General features: G+C 42.3%; 1 protein-coding gene across 18 annotated transcripts in view; it reads left to right on the top strand.

Moving 5' to 3' along the window:
- The window catches only part of LOC125451742 (focal adhesion kinase 1), a 481,699-nt gene that overhangs the window by 246,397 nt on the left and 212,472 nt on the right, over window positions 1-22,830 (top strand). For all 18 annotated transcript variants that reach the window (XM_059646207.1, XM_059646206.1, XM_059646200.1 and 15 more), the window contains 2 exons: window positions 3,116-3,203; window positions 15,030-15,109. In XM_059646207.1, the coding sequence (XP_059502190.1) occupies window positions 3,116-3,203; window positions 15,030-15,109 (168 nt within the window). The remainder of the gene's footprint in view (window positions 1-3,115; window positions 3,204-15,029; window positions 15,110-22,830) is intronic.

A 22,830-nucleotide genomic window follows, 5' to 3' on the forward strand; every position in this document is an offset into this window, starting at 1 on the left:
CATGAATGCACAGCAGGAGAGGTGGTACTAGAGAGAGGACTTTAACTTCCTAAGACACTGGCCCTGGGGAAGAAACACCTTTACAAGTTGGTCAGGCTGCATCTGAACAGAGCTGGTACCGAGTTCCTTCCAGGGTACTTTGGTAGTGTTGGTGGGAGGGCTTTAAATTAACTTGGCAAGTCTATGGGAATAGAGACGAATACTAGGAAATGTAAAATATCTGGGTATACAGATAACACTAGCACAGAGAATGGCAATTTAGCAGGCGAAGTTGGAGTAAGGGAGAAAGAAATGAAGCCCAAGACAGAGTTAATGGCATATATGTAAATAAGGTTGGGGAGTTATAGCCGAAGATTAACATATGGAAATATAATGTTGTGGCGATAGCAGAGGCTGGGCTTAAGGCACAAAAAAGATTGGGTCTTAAATATTCCTTAATATAAGTTCCTAATAATGTGGAGGTGTTGGTGCTGACCTGGGGTGGACAAAGTCAGAAATCACACAGCACCGGGTTATAGTCCAACAGGTTTATTTGAAATCACAAGCCTTCAGAGCATAGCCCCTTTCAACAGATGAAATGCGAGCGGTACACGCAAAACAGAATATATGGGCAGAGCGATCAAGGGCGAAAAGATTGTGCAGCTGGTATGAGTGGAGTGTTGAATAATAAGTCCCTGCAGAAGAACCAAAGTGTTAGACGGTGTGAGTAAAGTGTCAGTAGCTAAATAACAAGTGAAGGGATGACCTGTAATCTGAGTAAATGAGGCAGAGAGATACTTACAAAAAAAATTTTAATGAAAGGTTGGTGCTGGAGACAAACCAAATGACTGGAATAATGTGATAGGTATAAGAGTCACATTCTGAGGGTCTAACCAAAGTAATAAATAACCCAAAACTGTACAAAGTCATTAACATAGAGAAATCATAACAATTTATCCAGGTGATGGTGACAAAACAGGATAGTAAGGAAGATTTTTCAGATACAGAACAGTATGATGGGGTCACACATAATGCGACATGACCCAAGATCACGGTTGAGGCCATCTTTGTGGGTATGGAACTTGGCTATCAGTTTCTGCTCGGCAATTCTGCATTGTTGTGTATCTCAAAAGCTGCCTTGGAGGACACTTACCCAAAGATCAGAAGCTGAATGTCTTTGACTGCTGAAGTGTTCCCCAACTGGCAGGGAACATTCCTGTCTGGCGATTGTCACATGTTGTACATTCTAACGTTGCTGTAGCGTCTGCATGATCTCGACAACATACCATGCCTTGGGGTATCCTTGCCTGCAGCATATGAGGTAGACAGTTGGCAGTCACATGAGTATCTGCAGTATACATTGTGGGTGCTCTTCCCATGGGTAATGGTAGTATCCGTATCGGTGATCTGACATGTCTTGCAGAGGTTGCCGTGACAGATTGTGTGGTGTTGTGGTCGATGTTGTCCTGAAGCCTCGATAGTTTACTACGACCGATGGTATGTTTAACACGTTTGGCTGTTGTTTTGAAGGTGAGAAGTGGAGGCATAGGGTTGATCTTGGAGAGATGCTTGCCGTCTTCGATGACATGTTGCAGGCTGCGAAGAATATATGGCATAGTCTGTCCACTGACCTCACAGTTCTCAATATCAACAGCTGCCAGTTTCTAGATGCTATCCTGCAAGTCATCCACTTCATCCTCGACCACAACATCTTCACCTTTGACAACCAGTTCTTTATCCAAACACACAGAAAAGCCATGGGGACTAAATGTGCACCCAAATATGCCAACATTTTCATGCACATGTTCGAGCAAGATTTCTTTGCTGTGCAAGACCTCCGACCAACGTTATATGACAACATTTTCTTCCTTTGGACTCATGGCGAGGAATCACTGAAATGACTACATAGCGATATCAACAATTTTCATCCCACCATCAGTCTTATTCATGAATTATTCCTCAGAATCAGTCCCCGTTTCATCCTTGGATGCATGCACCTTCATCAAGGACAGTTACCTCACTCTGTGACAAACCCACAGATAACCTCAATGCTGCACTTCTCTAACTTCCACTCTAAACATTTCTAAAGAAATCATCCCCAGCGGGGAAGCCCTGCGTGTACTCAGGATCTACTCAGATGAGGAGGAACGCGACAGCCGCCTAAAGATTTTGAAGGACGCCCTCATAAAAGTGGGATACGATGCTCAGCTTATCCATCAACAGTTCCAACATGCCACAGCGAAAACCGCAATGACCTCCTCAGGAAACAGATGCAAGATACGACTAATAGAGTACCCTTTGTCATCCAGTACTTCCCCAGAGCAGAAAGACTATACCATGTGGAAGGCTGCAAAGAACATGTCATCGATGACGACGAGCATCTCACCAAGGTCTTCCCTATGCCTCCACTTCTCGCGTTCAAACCACTGCAAAACCTTAAACAGACCATTGTTCACAGCAAACTGCCCAGCCTTCAGGAGAATATCAACCACAACACCACACAGTTCTGCCATGGCAACCTCTGCAAGACATGTCAAATTATCAACATGGATTCTACCTTCAAATGTGGGAACGCCACCCACCACATATATGGCAGATACTGATGTGACTCGGTCAATGTTGTTTACCATGTGCACTGCATGGAAGAATGCCCCAAGGCATGGTATATTGTTGAGACCACGCAGATGCTATGACAATGGATGAATGGACACCGTGCAACGGTTGCCAGACAGGAATGTCCCTCCCAGTCGGGGAACACTTTAGTGGTCAAGGACATTCAGCTTCCGTCCTCCAAGGCAGCCTTTGAGATACATAACAACGTGGGCACAAATTGGTTGAGTGATAGGGAACAGAGAGTCAGGGGCATTGGATACTTCTGGGACTGGTTACAAGATGAAGGTGTTCCTTCAAGCATTGATATTGGGACTCTCGTCTTTCCTGATGTACGTGAATGTCTTCAAACCACGTACATAGTAATAATAGATCATAAGATTTTTCAAGTACTTAGTCATTCCAACAGAGGTTTGCACGTTTTCAGGTTTTCAACAATGCTTTCTTAGAGGCAATCAAGAAGTATTCAACTTTGTTGCCATCTTTAAAATTGACAGCCTTTTAATGTTTTCTTTTATTCTCCTAGATATGAGTTAAGAATCAGATATCTGCCTAAAGGTTTCCTGAACGAGTTTAATGAAGACAAGCCATGTTTAAATTTCTTTTATCAACAGGTGAGCTAATGGTTATTCACTTCTTGTTCATATTTGAATACCCTGTTGATACCTCAATTAACAGACACAAGAAAAGGTCTGCAAGCGTGCTCAAATTCATTTTGTTTTAAACAAGTAGTGTTGCACCTAATGCACGTTAGTTGCTATTTGTGGTTTTTTTAAAAAAATGTTTCCTGGTAACATGTACTTTTCAAGAAAATTGGCCTCATAGGTGCACTAACGATATGGGTGCTTAGATTTTTAAATGATCATTCATAACTTTATCTGCATTTAAAACATTCTTCTCTTTGCTTACAAAAGAATAATGACATAATGTAGGTCACTTCAGAAACTTTCAACATAAATAATTATACCAATTCTCCCAGCATGTTTCTGCATAATGGGGGCGATGTTATTGTCACAGGAAAAATGAGTCTTGCATTCTTATGATGACTGTGATCACCTAGTATCTAAAAGTGCATTGCAGTCAATGAAGTACTTTTAAAATGTAGGTACCGTTGCAGTGCAGGAAATGAAATAGCCATTTTGTAGACAAGGTAAATAGAAATCTTAGGAATTCCAATACATTCACAATTTTGAAAAGAATATAAAGCTTGGCATAGATTAATGAATTGAGGGGCTTCTGGTTTGGAAAGTAGGGAGTATTCCATCACACTTCTGCATTGTGCCTTGAGCCGGCTTTGGGGAGTGAGGAGGCTAGTCACTTGCTGCAGGATTCCTTACCTCTGACCTGCTCTTGCAATTGAAGTATTTATATGATTAGTCAATGGTAGAAGGTTTCAACAGTGGTAATGCCATTGAATGCCACGTTGCAATGGTTAGTCTCCCTTTTCTTGGAGATGGACATTATTTAACACTCGTGTAGTGCGACTCTCGGTTGCCATTGCCAGTTGTCCAGGTCTTGTTGCATTTGAACATGGACTGCTTCAGTATCTGAGGAAGTGGAAATGATGCTGAACATTGTGCAGTATCTGTAAACATCGCACATCTGATTGTGTTGTGATGGAAGGTCATTGGTGGAGCAACTGAAGAGGTTTAGCCTGATGAGCTCCTGCAGAGCTGTCCTGGAGCTAAGACAATTGACCATCAATATCCACAATCAACTTCCTCTGCCCCAGGTGCGATTCCAGTCTGTGGAAAATTTTCCCTTTTTCCCATTAACTCTAATTTTGTTTGGGCTCCCTCATTGTTACACACGGTCTGATAATCCCATGTCACTTCTTAAATTTTAGCCATGTTTCGATCAAGGCTGAAATACTGTCAAGAATCTTGAAGGAACCCAAGCATCGTTGACCAAGTTATTTTTGAGCAAATGCCACCCAATAGGAGTGTCCATAACTTTGCTGATGATCAGGAGTAACTCGTCTCCTGACTCTTGAATACCTACTCCACCATCTGCAATTCAGGACTGCAGTGAAATACTGTCCACTTGCCTGACTGAGTACAAACTCAAACAAACTGAAATAGACTCTGCACCATCGAAGACAAAGCAGCTGATTTTATTTGTACCATCTCCACAATCTTAAGCATTTATTCCCTCCACTATTGCTGGTCTGGATGCACCGCAGTTTGTCAAGTTTCTTTTGACTATGCTTTCCAAATGTCTACTACTTTAAAAAAAGAACAGAAGTAGCTGATGCATTGGAGCACTGCCACCTGTTAGTTTCTTTGCAAACTATGTATCAGCTTGATTGTAAATGTATTATTCTTACATTGTTGTATCCTGGAACTCCTTTCCTAATATTACTGTGGATTTACTTGCAGCACAGTTACTGCTATGGTTCAAGAAGGTAGCTCATCACCTTCTTGGGACAGCACTGGATGGGTCAGTGAAGTTCACATCCAAAGAATGAATGAGAAACAGCCTGTCCTTTACAAAACTCTGTATAATTTAGCATAGGCAACACCACAAGAGATCAGCTTAATTTATTTTGTGTCTCATTAAGTATTAAAAAAGTTAACATTCTTGCTGTTTGCTACATTTTTCCATCACAGCAAAGAGTCTTGCAAAAAGCTTTGATATGACTCAAAAATCTAGAGTCTCTGACCCTCGGTGAACTTCATAATTCGTATATCAACACAACTACCAGACTGCAAGCTGGAGCTCGTGTCTTATGAATGATTTTATTTTGAATACTTTATATTAGAATCGTCAAGAAAGTTGCCGCTGTCTTACCAGAACATGGGGCTGCTCTCTCACTAGAGAGATGGCTGGAGGGGTTTAACATGAGGATTAAACAAAAAGTGAGGGTGAGAAGGAGAATCCTTCATGGTATTCTCAGCTAGGTGCGGAAATTGAACCGCTCTGTTGCATTGCAAACAAGCCATCCTGCAAACTGTGCTAACTGACCCCTACCTGTCTTTGAGATATATGCATGTTCTTTCACATTGCACTGTGAGCAACTAAAATTTGCTGTGAGCAAAGCGTGACTGATGGCAAAATCTCAAAACTCTTAAAGAATATTGAGTGTTGGAATTATGCTCCATTATCACTCATGTTACAAGTTTAGGTCTGCCATACATATTTTGCCTGATTCAGTAATGTCAGTTGCCTTTATTGAGTGGTCAGAGCATCTTATTATGAAATTTGACTTTAACTACCTGATACCTCAATGCACCAATAGATCTGATGGATACATCAGTTGTTGTGTGGCCTCAATTCTGAGTTAAATTATGTTTAAAAATGGATTGTAGTTTCACAAATTATTTCCTGGTTTGACATGCACAACCATCTTGGAAAAAAAAAATATGTAATGCTTTTAGTAGCCTCCGGATGTTGCAAGGCATTTAGTAACCAGTTTATTTGAGCTGTGTTCACTATTGTATTATTGGAAACTAGGCAACCAAATTTATATGCAATATGAAGTATATTGTGCTTGTGTATGAAACGTAACTAAATGTAAACATTATTTAAATGTTGTGTCCTTCTATTTAGATATGTTATTTCTATTTTTAAACTTATTAGTCAATCCAGTCTGCCCATAAGTACTAGTGATAATGGGAACTACAGATGCTGGAGAATCCAAGATAATGAAATGTGAGGCTGGATGAACACAGCAGGCCCAGCAGCATCTCAGGAGCATAAAAGCTGACGTTTCGGGCCGAGACCCTTCATCAGAGAGGGGGATGGGGTGAGGGTTCTGGAATAAATAGGGAGAGAGGGGGAGGCGGACCGAAGATGGAGAGAAAAGAAGATAGGTCGAGAGGAGAGTATAGGTGGGGAGGTAGGGAGGGGACAGGTCAGTCCAGGGAAGACGGACAGGTCAAGGAGGTAGGATGAGGTTGGTAGGTAGGAGATGGAGGTGCGGCTTGGGGTGGGAGGAAGGGATGGGTGAGAGGAAGAACAGGTTAGGGAGGCAGAGACAGGTTGGACTGGTTTTGGGATGCAGTGGGTGGGGGGGGAAGAGCTGGGCTGGTTGTGTGGTGCAGTGGGGGGAGGGGACGAACTGGGCTGGTTTAGGGATGCGGTGGGGGAATGGGAGATTTTGAAGCTGGTGAAGTCCACATTGATACCATTGGGCTGCAGGGTTCCCAAGCGGAATATGAGTTGCTGTTCCTGCAACCTTCGGGTGGCATCATTGTGGCACTGCAGGAGGCCCATGATGGACATGTCATCTAAAGAATGGGAGGGGGAGTGGAAATGGTTTGCGACTGGGAGGTGCAGTTGTTTATTGCGAACCGAGCGGAGGTGTTCTGCAAAGCGGTCTCCAAGCCTCCGCTTGGTTTCCCCAATGTAGAGGAAGCCACACCAGGTACAGTGGATGCATTATACCACATTGGCAGATGTGCAGGTGAACCTCTGCTTAATGTGGAAAGTCATCTTGGGGCCTGGGATAGGGGTGAGGGGGGAGGTGTGGGGGCAAGTGTAGCATTTCCTGCGGTTGCAGTGGAAGGTGCCGGGTGTGGTGGGGTTGGAGGGCAGTGTGGAGTGAACAAGGGAGTCACGGAGAGAGTGGTCTCTCCGGAAAGCAGACAGGGGTGGGGATGGAAAAATGTCTTGGGTGGTGGGGTCGGATTGTAGATGGCGGAAGTGTCGGAGGATGATGCGTTGTATCCGGAGGTTGGTGGGGTGGTGTGTGAGAACGAGGGGGATCCTCTTTGGGCGGTTGTGGCGGGGGTGGGGTGTCTACGTAGGTGGAGAGTTCCAGGATTTCAACCCTGCAACCAAAAAGGACGAGTGATATTTTCAAGATAGGATGGTGTGTTGCCTGGAGTGGAACTTGCATCTGGCAGTGTTGGTCTTGGCATTTGCTACCACTGTTCTTCATATTACAACACAGAAAACTCTCACCCTCCTCAAACAATGTGATCTTCTGGAGAAATAAAAAGCGGATTTAAAACTCTGGCTCATTAGATCAAGAAAAGTCTGAAAGATTCTTCTTTGACTCTTTTAGATATTTGAGAAAAAATGTAATGTAGTTCCTTCATGTTTTTATCAACTTCAGTTAAATCACCATTGAGCCAATACTTTTTTCAATTATGCAGACACTTTGTCTGTCTTATAGTTAGGCATTAATTCTCTGCTAAACTCTTTGAAAAGCTTCAATATTTTTGATCCTGATTTTATTAACAAATCTTAATAAACTGACTTTTGTTTTATCTAAGATAGTATGAACAGATAATTGTGCAAGTCTGTTTTCTCAACAAAGTTGTTAAATTTGAATGTCACTCTGATCCTATTTTTCTGCATCAAATCATATTAAAACTGATATCATCAAAATGTTCAGTCAGACTGGTTGAAAACTTTCACTTGAAAACTTGATGGAGGGCAACTTGAGAGAAATGAATTATGTCATTGATAATGGGGACTGCAGATGCTGGAGAATCCAAGATAATGAAATGTGAGGCTGGATGAACACAGCAGGCCCAGCAACATCTCAGGAGCACAAAAGCTGACGTTTCGGGCCTAGACCCTTCATCAGAGAGGGGGATGGGGTGAGGGTTCTGGAATAAATAGGGAGAGAGGGGGAGGTGGACCGAAGATGGAGAGAAAAGAAGATAGGTGGAGTGGAGAATATAGGTGGGGAGGTAGGGAGGGGATAGGTCAGTCCAGGGAAGACGGACAGATCAAGGAGGTGGGATGAGGTTAGTAGGTAGGAGATGGAGGTGCGGCTTGGGGTGGGAGGAAGGGATGGGTGAGAGGGAGAACAGGTTAGGGAGGCAGAGACAGGTTGGACTGGTTTTGGGATGCAGTGGGTGGGGGGGAAGAGCTGTGCTGGTTGTGTGGTGCAGTGGGGGGAGGGAACGAACTGGGCTGGTTTTGGGATGCGGTGGCGGAAGGGGAGATTTTGAAGCTGGTGAAGTCCACATTGATACCATTGGGCTGCAGGGTTCCCAAGCGGAATATGAGTTGCTGTTCCTGCAACCTTCGGGTGGCATCATTGTGGCACTGCAGGAGGCCCATGATGGACATGTCATCTAAAGAATGGGAGGGGGAGTGGAAATGGTTTGCGACTGGGAGGTGCAGTTGTTTATTGCGAACCGAGCGGAGGTGTTCTGCAAAGCGGTCCTCAAGCCTCTGCTTGGTTTCCCCAATGTAGAGGAAGCGACACCGGGTACAGTGGATGCACTATACCACACTGGCAGATGTGCAGGTGAACCTCTGCTTAATGTGGAAAGTCATCTTGGGGCCTGGGATGGAGGTGTGGGGACAAGTGTAGCATTTCCTGCGGTTGCAGTGGAAGGTGCCGGGTGTGGTGGGGTTGGAGGGCAGTGTGGAGCGAACAAGGGAGTCACGGACAGAGTGGTCTCTCCGGAAAGCAGACAGGGGTGAGGATGGAAAAATGTCTTGGGTGGTGGGGTCGGATTGTAGATGGCGGAAGTGTCGGAGGATGATGCGTTGTATCCGGAGGTTGGTGGGGTGGTGTGTGAGAACGAGGGGGATTCCATCCCCTGTTCCCAATTCCACCGCCTCCGCCGCATCTGCGCCCATGATGAGGCATTCCACTCCCGCACATCCCAGATGTCCAAGTTCTTCAAGGACCGCAACTTCCCCCCACAGTGATCGAGAACGCCCTTGACCGCATCCCCTGCATTTACCGCAACACATCCCTCACACCCTGCCCCCGCCACAACCGCCCAAAGAGGAGCCCCTCGTTCTCACACACCACCCCACCAACCTCCGGATACAACGCATCTTCCTCCGACACTTCCGCCATCTACAATCCGACCCCACCACCCAAGACATTTTTCTATCCCCACCCCTGTCTGCTTTCCCTTGTTCGCTCCACACTGCTCTCCAACCCCACCACACCCGGCACCTTCCACTGCAACCGCAGGAAATGCTACACTTGCCCCCACACCACCTCCCTCACCGCTATCCTAGGCCCCAAGATGACTTTCCACATTAAGCAGAGGTTCACCTGCACATCTGCCAATGTGGTATACTGCATCCACTGTACCCGGTGTGGCTTCCTCTACGTTGGGGAAACCAAGCGGAGGCTTGGGGACCGCTTTGCAGAACACCTCCGCTCGGTTCGCAATAAACAACTGCACCTCCCAGTCGCAAACCATTTCCACTCCCCCTCCCATTCTTTAGATGACATGTCCATCATGGGCCTCCTGCAGTGCCACAATGATGCCACCCGAAGGTTGCAGGAACAGCAACTCATATTCTGCTTGGGAACCCTGCAGCCCAATGGTATCAATGTGGACTTCACCAGCTTCAAAATCTCCCCTTCCCCCACCGCATCCCAAAACCAGCCCAGTTCGTCACCTCCCCCCACTGCACCACACAACCAGCACAGCTCTTCCCGCCGACCCCCCACCCACAGCACCCCAAAACCAGTCCAACCTGTCTCTGCCTCCCTAACCTGTTCTTCCTCTCACCCATCCCTTCCTCCCACCCCAAGCCGCCCCTCCATCTCCTCCCTACTAACCTCATCCCACCTCGTTGACCCTGTCTTCCCTGGACTGACCTGACCCCTCCCTACCTCCCCACCTATACTCTCCTCTCGAACTATCTTCTTTTCTCTCCATCTTCGGTCCGCCTCCCCCTCTCTCCCTATTTATTCCAGAACCCTCACCCCATCCCCCTCTCTGATGAAGGGTCTAGGCCCGAAACGTCAGCTTTTGTGCTCCTGAGATGCTGCTGGGCCTGCTGTGTTCATCCGGCCTCACATTTCGTTATTCTGAATTATGTCATACCTGGTTCTAATGGAACTGATGTAGTGTTGCATAAGCATAAAGGTTTTGTTCTTATTAGTTTTAGCATGAGTGGTCTACAGTTGAGCTTAATGTTATATTGTTCTGTAAACAATTGTTTCTGAACAAGTATTGTTTTCTTGGCTATTGGCCGACTTGCATCAAAGTGAATAAAATTTTAAAAACTTGAGTCACTCTATTACACCTTAATTTAATTAATTTTGCAATTTAAATGAAGTAGGTTTAAATAATTTTATAAAATCTCTGAAATGGGGACAGTAGCTAATAATATCTACATATTACAAATATCTGCAATTTGTTGACAATTTTCTCCTAGCTATATGTAGTCAAATTAAATTTAATCACCAGTGTTGCTACTAACGACTGTGTTATGATCATCACCTCTTGCACAGTTGTCACTGAGCGCTGTCTTTTTACAATTAACTTTAACAACTTGAACAAATATGCAGTTTTTAGCAGTTATATTCATGCATTCTTAGTTTGAAATGTATGTTGCGTCGCTTCCCATCTATGTCTGCGAACTAGTTTGTTATCCACATTGTTTCCTGATGACTTTACCATTGACTTTTCCTTTTAGGAGAGTAAAAATCCAGCTTAAATTGACCATGTTGATTACAAAATTACCAGACCATGTAATATAATGACTTGCAAAATGTATCAGGTTTACTCTTGTCTTAGTTTAACTGAGGCTTTCCTTTCAATGATCTCCTACTTCAAAATAGTTGCGAATGTTTTAGTTCTGTTCTCAGTTTCTATCGTTTCGTCATTCAGTTTGTCAGCATTTTTATGGATTGTATGGCTAAAAGTTACCATTAATTCAGCAGGTTTTTAATTGTTCCAAGATGCAAGGCAAATTTCAAATTAAAGTAAGTTATGCAAGTTATAAGAATGCAAGAAATAGGAGGAGTAGGCCATTCCATACCTTGCCCACTTCACCATTCAGTGAGACCTTCACTGATCTTCCACATCAATGTAGTTTTTGCGCACTATCCCAACATCCCTTGATCTTTTTAAATGTAGCACTCTATCGATCTTCCCTTGGAATGCCGTCAACAACAGAGCCTGTACAGCCCTCTGGAGCAGTGAATTCTAAATATTCAGTCAATGAAGAAATTCCTCCCTATCTCAGTCCTAAATGGCCTATCCCTTATTATTTTAAATACTATGTTCAAAGCTTGGTAGGATTTTTTTTACATCAGAGAGAATTTTTGTATATATCAATATAATGTTCAAACTCATTAATCCTGATTAACATTTTGTATTTGTTGGGTTTTATATTCAATTGGGGCAATCATTTTCTGTAAATAGTGATGATGTACCTCCTTTCCTGAAAGATCTAAGATTATATAAAGGAGCAGCAGAAAAAGTTCATGGATAAACTCTTCAGGGCAGAACTGGAGTTGATTGTTCTCATTTATTTTTGCTAGTTCACTGATTTAGTTCAGGTATTCCATCACTGAACTCCTTGATTATAGTTAAAAGAAAAAAAAAGTTCTTTTATTATAAAATAGCATACAATGCATGAGATCTTCTATTTGATTTGGGAGAAAGTGTGGAGCTGCAGGACAAAAGGTTATGGATAAATTGAGGCTTATTTTGGGAATTGGAGGATTGCAATGTCTGCTTCTTTACTGTAATAGTGCTTGTCTAGTCAGTCTGTGAAGACTATGAACCATTTTGTCTACGATATTTGTTACTATTATTATAGTTTAGAATATTATCAATCTCTATATCCTCTTTCATGCCTATATAACCCATTACAGACTGCTTTCATAAGAATGCCAAAATAAGTAACCAAGTGTACCTGGAAAATATTTGCTAATTTAACTTCGTCCAGGTATTGCAAGATGCTAAGAATGCTTCACTTGAAATTGTTGACCAGTTAATGTATATAAGGTTTTGCCTTTTGCGAGTTGCAGACTTAAGGTTATTCAGTATCTTTAAAGATTTGATGACAATGTGCGGTTTGTTGATTTCATGTGCTGTTTAGTCCAAGGAAGCCAAAGGCTGCTATACTTCCTGAAATTCTTTGATTTCTGTAATTCTTTAATACATTCTCAGAAGTAAGAACTTTGGAGTGTTTTTGTGGTAAGTTGGGTGCTGACTAAACGCATATGATTTCATAAACCCTTCTTCAGATGCATTCATCATCCACTTGACTATTGCCCAGTCAATTATGAAAGGCTATTAACCTGTACTGTGTAACAAATAAAGATCCTGCCATGTGGAAAGCTGCCGTACAGATTAATGAGCCATTCTTAACCCAGGAAAATAAGTACAAATATGCATTATAGACCATCTTTCCCATCCACATGATATTCCAAGCTGCTTCACAGCAATAAAGTACTCTGGAAATTCTTATTTTATTAGTAAGCCAGCTAGAAGTCCAAAGGGAGAATATTTGAAGTTTCTAAAGTTTAAAAATAGTTCTTAAACTTCAGCTCCAGCCATCCTGAATACTTCGCTGTCAGGCAAGCCCCCTGCATCTCTTGTTTGAATAATTTGTCCTGTGGTTTGTTTTTTTAATAAGAAGAAAATTGCAGTTGCCTCTTAAAAAGATCCATTCTGCCTCAGAATTTCCACTAAGCAACTGCTCTATGCTATTTTATGTTTATATTCCTGCAAGATGGTTAATCTTTAATTCTAGACTTCTGATTTCCTGAATAAAACTTGGGAAAACCCTCTTGGTTTGAATAAAGTAAAAGTTCCTGAAACGTTTATGCTACAATTTAAATCTTATCACGTTGATTCTGAACAATACACACAAGGAAGGTCCAAATTCAATCTCTTGTTAATGCTAAACTAACATTCTCAGCTAGGATAAGGCCTAAATTTGATCTCGTTATCCGTTGGTAGAGAGGGGAAGATTAGTTGAGGGTGATGAGTGTTTTTTCAGATAAAGTTATGGCAGCATGTTGGATGTGTGTGTATATTTAAGGTTAAGATGCATAAATTCTTGATCAATAGGGGTATCAAGGCTGTGGCAGGAAAATAGGTATAAGGAATGTTGTGGATCAGCTATAATTTATTGAATGATGGAGCAGGCTCAAGGGGCTGAATGGTCTATTTCCGTTTCTATTTCTTCTGGTGTATTTTTCACTTTTGAATGAATTTTGCTGAATTGATTTGCTTCACAATTAATTGTAGAAATTTTAGATAAGCTTTGGGCTTCATTTGATTGTCTGGTCATTTTTCATTTTACTTAAATTACTCGTTTTATCTTGACGTTTATTGCAAGAGAGTTGGCCTATAAAAGTAAGGGAGTTGCAATTTTAAGGCTCTTGATTTCTGTAAAGGTTGGAATGAGTGTTCACCAGGATGAGTAGATGACCGTTTCAGACTGAACTGAAGAGAAACTTCTTAACTCAAAGGATTGTGCTTCTTTGAAATTTTCCATCCTAGAGAAGTTTAGCTGGCTACTCTTTGACTAAATTTGGGGCCTGATTGCTTTCTAAGGGAATAACAGGATATGGGAATTAAGTAAAGTTCATGAAGTATGGAACTTCCCTTCAAACAAGTTTTACAATTTTGCTCCCAAAACAAAGCTTATCTTTATATATGCTGACCTCCTAGTTGTTGAGCCAGTAAGTCAGTTTGTTACAGCAGCTTCACATAGTATGGAACACTGTGTCATAATCTTGCATGTTATGATCATTTAAATTGTATCGTACATGAAAGCTTTCAAAAGTTACATTGGCATATTTAACACTTTGATATTCAATTTTTCTCGATTCATGAAATATCTCATTTATATGGAATTGGGGAATGATAATTAATGTTTAAATATTTTTGCAAATAATGGGGGCTAAATTAGATAACTTGCAGTGTTTGTATTACAAATAAATAATTGGACCACGAAACACAATCACATGCCTGTTGAATGCATTCGAAGTTCAAAAATGTGCAATAATAACCATTTTAGCTAGAGTGTATTTCCATTGATTAAAATGAGCAGTGAATTTTTTTTCTTTGAAATATCCAAAAGGTCAATCATTTGCCAAAAATTGCCAGCATTCCTATTAACAAGTTTTCTTTGTGATTTGTATTGCATTTCATTCTGATGATTTTAGAGTCACAGCGCAGAAGAGGCCCTTTGACCCATCTAGTCTGTGGTACTTGATATTTCTGGCTGAATACAGCTAGCAGCTCTGTAACTGTACCCTTCAGCCAAGACAAATTAGGTGTTCTTCCTTCATCCCTGCATCAGCAGTGAGGCCATCACCTAGGCATGATGGAAGATCCAGTCCCATGAGGCTTTTGGGATCTCAGCTGTCAAGTGATGATGTACAACATTATCTACAGACCTTGGATTAAATTGATTATTGTCATTCTGTTGACTACTGAAGAAGTTCTGCAGCAGTATGTTGTAAAAGGAATTGAAAAGTATGTCAAGCTTTCATAACTAATTTCGGCAAAGAAGCAATTAATCACTGCTTTGCTTATTAAGTATTCCCTAGGAAATTATAACTGAAAATATCGGAACATTTTATGTTGTATGGAAATCTGAGTAATACCTTGCCATTTTCATACCTTAATATATCTTAGTTTTGAATCTCTAGGTATCCAAGATAGTCATGCCATTACATATGTGGTTAATCTACAGGGTAATTCAAAGATCATAGCTTAAGTATTTAGTCTTATTGAATGTATTTTCATGTTTAGGTTAAGAATGATTACATGATGGACATAGCAGATCAAGTGGACCAGGATATCGCACTGAAGCTGGGTTGCCTTGAGATCAGGTAAGTCTATTGTAGCGACTTTACCAATGTTAATACATTTGAAGGTTTTTCTGCTTGGTAAATTCAGGTATGCAGAAATCTAATTAGGTATTAAACTAAAGGCTAGTCAGTACATGAAGCAGTTAAAATAACTTTTGTCCAGTTTGCTCCCTGTTTGAAGCTCTAGCTGGGATTAGTCAATCGTTTGCAATATTGGTTAGCACTAATTAGCTATGGTTCATTGTATAATGGAAAGCACCTGAGGCTTGATGTTAAGTATAAATAACTAAGTTCAGAATCATGAAGAAAAGAAATAGTGATTAGACGAGTAATTCGGGCCTCTACTGATATAGCAGTTCTGAATTTACAACTTGGGACATTTTGAGTTTGTATCTTCTTCGTAATAAGATCATAAGAAACAGTAGGAGGAGGCTATTCAGCCCCTTGTCACTTTTTATCATTCAGTAAGATCATGGCTGCTCTGATTATAGCCTTAATTTTGCTTTCTTCCCTGTTTCCCATTGCCCTTCACTTGCTTGTCAATCAAATATAGATGTATGCAATGTTATTCTAGTTTCTAATAAGTACAGTACACAGTACTCTGTTGATTTCTATCAAGACCCAGTTGCAGCGAGACATCCCTGCTCCTGTACTCAAATCCACTCTACATGAAAGCTAATGTTCCATTTGCCATCTTCACCACCTGTTGCACCAGCATGCTCACTTTGAGCGACTGGTGGAAAAAGACATTAAAGTCTCCCCCTTCCCCATCACCATTAAATAATTTTCTACCCTCCTGTTTTTGCCACCAAAGTGGGTAATCTCACATTTATCTACAATGCGTTTCGTCTGCCATACGTTTGCCCACTCAGTCAACTTGTCCAAACCTTCTGCAGTTTACCACATTTTATCCCTGACACCCTCTTGACTGATGAATTAGCATTCCTCCATGTTGAGCGCCATGTGAGGGAAGCAATGAGAGTGGCAAGGACTCAGTATACTCTAGGTGAGGCCTAAAGGACATAATTGCTCAGCTGGGCCTGTGGTAGGTGCTGATCATAGATCTTAGAATCACAATATCTATGAGGGAATCCCTATGATTTATGATCTATGATCCCTAATCCCTATGATCTATGCTAAGGAAAACAAGTTGAACAAAAAACATACTTGGCCTCATTTAATACCATTCTGCCATTGCAGATGCATCATGTCCTTGACAGTATCAGTAAGAGTGGCCACCATACAATCACAGTAGCGACAAAGTCCTGCATTTACATTATGCCATACATCGCGATGTATTCCTTATCACCATGCTAAATGGGCAGACTTCAAATAGATCTGGCAACTCAAGTCTTGGGTATCCATGAGGCGCTGTGGGCCCTTAGCGGCAGAATCATTCTTCAAACTGATGGCCTGGGACATCCCCGACTCTAACATTTGTCTTCAAGCCAACGGATCAATCCTGGCCCAATGGAGAGTGCAGAAGAGCATGCCAGGAGTAGCACCAGACATACCAAAAATAAGTTGTCGATGTGGTGAAGCTATAAAGCAGGACTGCTAGTATGCCAAACAGCATTAGGAACAAGTTATAGACAGAACCAAGGGATCCCGTAATGAAGAGGTCAGATCTAAATTTTGCAGTCCTACTGCATACACCTGTGCAGGTTTGATTGATTTTATTGTCATGTGTACCAAAATAGGGTGAAAAGCTATTTTTGTGAGTGGTACAGGCAGATCACAGCAAGCAAAGGATGTACACGTCAAAGTACTTAGAGGCATACTGGTTACATTACATGTTACATTATTTGCGGCTAGAGTCCATTCAACGGTCTGATTAATGCCTGGAAAGAAGCTGTTCCTAGTGCATATGTTCAGGTTTTTGTTCCTTCTGCCTGACAGAAGAGGTTGTAGGAGGTCATTAGCAGAGTGCGATGAGTCTTTGATGATGTTGGTCACCTTTCCGTTGGTAGTGAGCCAAGTAAATCGAGAACATGGATGGAAGCTTGGCTTCTTTGATGGTCTGGGCTGTGCACACCACCTTCTATAGTTTCCTACGGTCTTGGGCTGTGTAGTTACCACACCAGGCCATTATGCACCTGTACAATAAGCTTTCAATGGTGCATCTGTGGAAGTTGTTGAAGGACCTTCAGGACATGCCAAATTTCCTGAGCCACTTGAGGAAGAATGGCGTTGTTGTGCCTTCTTGACTGTTGCATTTAGATGGGAAGCCCAGGACAGGTTGTCGGCTATCATCACTCCAAGGAACTAAATGCTCTTCACTTTCTCAGCCTCAGTTCCATTGATGTAGATGGGGGTGTGCTCCCCTCCTTTATTTCTGATGTTGATGTCGTTCTTTAGTTTAGTCAACATTGAGAGAGTGTTTTCATTGCACCATATCACCAAGCCTTCTATCTCCCTTCTGTACTTTCAATCATTGTTGTTAGATATCCTTCCCACAATGGTGGTGTCCTCAGCCAACTTGTAGATTGATGGTGTTCATTTGGAATTTGGCAACACAGTGGTAGGTGTGCAGGGAATACAGTAGTGGGCTGGGGACACATCTTTGAGGGGCTCCAGTGTTGAATGTTATTGTGGAGTTGGTGCAGTTACCTATTCTCACTGATTGCAGCCTATGAGTCAGGAAGCTGAGGATCTAGTTGCAGAGGGCAGAGCTGAGACCAAGGTGTCTCAGTTTTGAGATCAGTCTGGATGGGATAATAGTGTTTAAGGCAGAACTGTAGTCAACAAGCAGGAGTCTGATGTGGGTGTCTTGGTTGTCCAAATGTTCCAGGGATGAGTGCAGGGCTAGGGATATGGCATCCTCTGTGGATCTGTTATGTCAGTAGGCAAACTGTAGGGGATCAAGGCAAGTTGGGAGACTGGAGATGATGTAGGCCATACCTAGCCTCTCGAAGCACTTTGTGACTATTGAAGTCAGAGCTACTAGTTGGTAGTCATTAAGGCACATTGCACGTGTTTTCATGGGTACAGGGATGGTGGTGGTCTTCTTGAAGCAAGTGAGGACTTATGTTTGTAGGAGGGAGAGGTTGAAGATGTCAGTGAATACCTCCACCAGCTGGCCTGCACAGGATCTGAGTGCTGTGCTTGAGGACTCTGTCTGGGGCCCATCGCTTTCCTTGGGTTGACTCCCAGGAAGACTGAGCTGATGTCTGAACCAGTGACAGAGGGAACAGGTGTGCCTGGGGCTGTCAGGGCAAGTGTCGCCATGTCGGGGGTATTCTGCTCAAACTGAGCATAGAAAGCATTGAGTATGTCAGGGAGGGACTTGTCATTGTTAACAATCTGGTGGTAGACAAATAAATGACTTAATGGAGGAAGAAGTTCCATAGATATCCCCATCTTCTGTGATGGAGAAGCCATCAGTGAAAAAGATAAGCCGGAAGCATTTGTAATAATTTTTAACTCCTCAGATACTAAAACAGTCCATAGCAAAATAGAGGAAGACCCGGCCAATATTCAAGTTTCAGTTGACAAGTGATATTCACTTGTGTTACCATCACTGAATTCCCCACTGTCAACATCCTGAGGGGTACCATTGACCTTAAAATTCATCTAGACGAGCCATAAATGAAGTGGCTACAAGAGCAGGTCAGAGGCAAGGAATATTGCAGCGGGTGACTTATTTTCTGACTTTCTTGAAGCAGTCCACCGTCTACAAGGCTCAAATGAGGAGAATTATGGAATACTCCCCACTTGCCTGGATGAATCCAAACCCAACAAACTCAAGAAGCTTGAGGCCATTCTGGAAAAAGCAACCACTTGATTGGCACCACATCCACTAACATCCATTCCCTCGACCACCAGCACTTAAGTAGCAGAAGTATGTACCATCTACAGGATGTACTGCATAAATTCACCAAATATCCTTCAGCAACACCTTCCAAAACCACATCTATGGTCATCTGGAAGGACAAGGGCAGCTGATAGATGGGAACACCAGCACCTCCAGGTTCGCCTCCTATGCACTCACCATCCTAACTTAAATATATGTTGCAATTCGATCAGTATCAATGGGTCAAAAACCTGGAATTCCATTGCACATACCTGCAGTGGTTCAAGATGGCAGTTTATCCCCCCAAAAACTTTTCAAGGGCAGCTAGGAATGGGCAATGATTGCTGGTCCAACCAGTGGCACTCAAATGAGTTTTTAAAAAAAGGTTACAGAAGCTTCCTATAAACTTATCAACAGTATATTGGTAATTAGAGGTTATTGTCCACATAGGGAGCCTATTGATAGAGCAGGATTTTTCAAATGGCATGGTTATCCTTTGGAACATATGCCACCCGTTGGTAGTCCCAAGCCTATTTAACTCTCGTAAACCCCCATCATGAATCCTATTTTCTTCCTTTTATTCCACCAGCACCCAGGCTACTTTCACAGGTTTAGCAACACTGTTCTCCGTTTCCTGCTGATGTTCACTTGAGGCTTTGATCACATACGAATCCAAGATGAATTCATGCCATTTTGATCAATTGCTGCCTGAGGTAACAAGCTTCATAAGCTCACGGTGGCACAGTGATTAGCACTGCTACCTCACAGCGCCAGGGATCTGGGTTCGATTCCATCCCCTGGCGACTGTCTGTGTGGAGTTTGCGCATTCTCCCTGTGTCTGTGCAGGTTTCCTCCGGGTGCTCCAGTTTCCTCCCACAGTCCAAAGATGCGCGGCCTAGGTGGATTGGCCTTGCTAAATTGCCTGCGGTGTTCAGGGAGGTGTGGATTAGGTGGGATATAGGGGGATGGGTCTGGGTGGGATGCTCTGTGGATCAGTGTGGACTTGTTGGGCCAAAGGGCCTGTTTCCACACTGTAGGGATCCTATGAAATGCTCTATGAAATCCACTCGGGTTTTTTTGACTACCCTATTGGATCCACTAATAACTATTTATAGCCCCTGAATTTGGACATCTCTCAAAGATCTTTTCCTTAAGAGATCTCCTGTATACCTATGTGTTAGTACTTTATTTAAATACAGTAGACTCTGTATTGGAAAAGTGTACTAAATTGGGGGAGGGCAAATTACATCAGTATTAGGTAGGAACTAGGGAGACTTAAGTAGGAGCAGCTGTTATAGGGCATGTCCACATTTGACATGTGGGAGTTGTTTTAAAGGCCTATTGAACAGAGTTTAGGTGAGCATGTTACAGTGAGGAGGAAAGACAATGATAGCAAGGTGTGGGACCAGTTGATGACAAGAGAAGTTGTGAATTTAGTCAGAAAGAAAAAGGAAGTATACATAAGGTTTAAAAAGCTAAAATTGGATAGGGCTGGTGAGGAATATAAAGAAAGCAGGAAAGAACCCGAGCAGGGAATTAGGAAATCAAGAAGGAGCCAAGAAATGTCCTTGGCAAGTAAGGTTAAAGTGATTCCCAAGGCATTTTATATACACTTTAAAAGCAAGAGGATAACTAGGCAGTAGATAGGACCACTCAAGGGTAAAGGAGAGAACTTGTGCTTGGAAGAAGAGGATATGGACAAGATCCGCAATGAGTACTTTGCATCGGTATTCATGAACAAGAAGGACAGGGAAGATAGTAAGCTTAATGTGGAGCATGCTAATATGCTGGGGCATTTTGAGCTCAGGAAAGAAGTGCTGTTGGGTCGTTTGATGAGCATTAAGGTGGGTAATTCCCCAGGGCCTGATGCCATCTATCCCAAACTATTGAGGGAGGGAAAGTAAGAGATTGCTGGATCGTTGACCGAGATCACTAGCCGCTGAAGAGTCCCCGAGGATTGGCAAGTAGCTAATGTTGTTTTCTTTTGCTCAAGAAGGGAGATAGGGATAATCCAGGAAGTTATAGATTGGTGAGTCGCACATATATGGTTGGAAAGCTATTGGAGAGGATTTACACTCATTTGGAAAAGCATAGCCTAATTAATATAGTCAGCATGGCTTTGTGCGTAGCAGGTTATGTCTAACAAAGTTGATTGAGGAGGTGATGGGGGTAGAGCAGTGCATATTGTTTACATGGATTTTAGTAAGGCTTTTGACAATGCCCCTCGTAGGCTTATTGTTTCAGAATTGGTTTGTCCATAGAAGACTGAGAGTAGTAGTGGAAAAGGGTTTTTTGGCTAGAGATCTGTAACTAGTGCAGGGATCTTTACTGGGAGTATGCTGTCTGTGATTTATATAAATAACTTGGATTAAAACACAGATGGGTATCGTACATTTGCAGGCGAGACAAAGATCGGGGAGATGTGGATGGTATAGTAGGTTTTCAAATGATATAGCAGGTTATAAATCACTTGCAAACATGGGCTGAGAAGTGGCAGATGGAGTTGAATCTTGGCAAGTGTGAGGTGCTGCACTTTGGAAGATCAAATGTTACGGGAAAGTTTACAGTTAATAGAACCCCGAATAGCATTGATGTATTCAGGGATTTTGGAGTCCTAGTCCGTAGCTCCCTGAAAGTGGCCACACAAGCAAATAGGGTAGTAAGAAAGGCATGCTTGCCTTTATTGGTTGGGGTATTGCATACAAGAGTGAGGTGGTGATGTTGCAGCTTTATAAAACTTTGGCCACACTCAAACTATCGTGTTCAATTCTGGCCAACACATTAGGAAGTGGAGGCTTTGGAAAAGAAACTGTGTGGAATAGAGGGTACGAGCTTTCAGCAGAGGCTGGACAAACTAGGATTGTTTTCTCTGGAGCAGCAGAGGTTGAGGAGAGACCTGATAGAAGTCCACGAAATTATGAGAGGCATAGATAGGATTGACTGCTAGAATCTTTTTTCCAGAGTTAAAATGCCTAGTACTAGAGGGCCTGCATTTAAGTTGAAGGGGGAGAAAGTTGAAAGGAAATGTGAGGGGCAAGTTTTTTTTTGTACAAAGTGGTAAGTGCCTGGAACATACCACCACGGATAGAGGCAGATATGATAGGCGCGTTTAAGAGACTTTTAGATAGGCACATGAAAAAGCAAAGAATGCAGGGATGTGAAACATGGGCATGTAGAAAAAATTAGTTTGGCATCATGTTCGGCACGACATCATGGGTCAAAGAACCTGTTCTTGTGCCGTAGTGTTCTATGTTTTCTGTTTTAAAAATAGTCCATAAATATGACAGATTATGGATGTGAGTTTGCTCGCTGAGCTGCAAGGTTAGTTTTCAGATGTTTTGTCACCATTCTATGTAACATCATCAGTGAGCCTCCGATGAAGCTTCATCAGAGGCTCACTGATGATGTTACCTAGAATGGTGACGAAACGTCTAAAAACTAACCTTCCAGCTCAGCGAGCAAACTCACATCCAGAACCTCAACCTGAGCTACAAATCTTCTCAAAACTGGCTAATCACAGATTATCTTGTGCTTCTTAAATCTCTAAATCTTACATACAGATTATCCAGAAACTAAACAATTAAAATTAAAATAGAAAACAAAATATTAAAATAAACTAAAATAATGATCTTTACCTCAGTTCCACTTGCGTGTCTTTGTTCCATATCATTGGATACCCTCTTGATGATATTATTCTTGTAACACTGTGCCCATTCCTTCCATATCTATGTTAGTTTATGAAATGTGTTGCTTCAGGCAGTGTTTGAGTTGAATGGCATGAATTTATTATGGAGGAAGCTGTACAGGTATATGGAACAGAAAAGAATGGAAGGATTTCAAGACTCTAAGAAAGATATAATAGCTTACTAGAGATAAGTGAAACAGTATCTATGAAATATTAGCTCTGGGCAGATAACATTAAGTTGGTCAGTGCAAATAATACAAGGAC

This window comes from Stegostoma tigrinum, chromosome 5 (assembly GCF_030684315.1).
Source record: "Stegostoma tigrinum isolate sSteTig4 chromosome 5, sSteTig4.hap1, whole genome shotgun sequence".
Taxonomy (NCBI): Eukaryota; Metazoa; Chordata; class Chondrichthyes; order Orectolobiformes; family Stegostomatidae; genus Stegostoma; species Stegostoma tigrinum.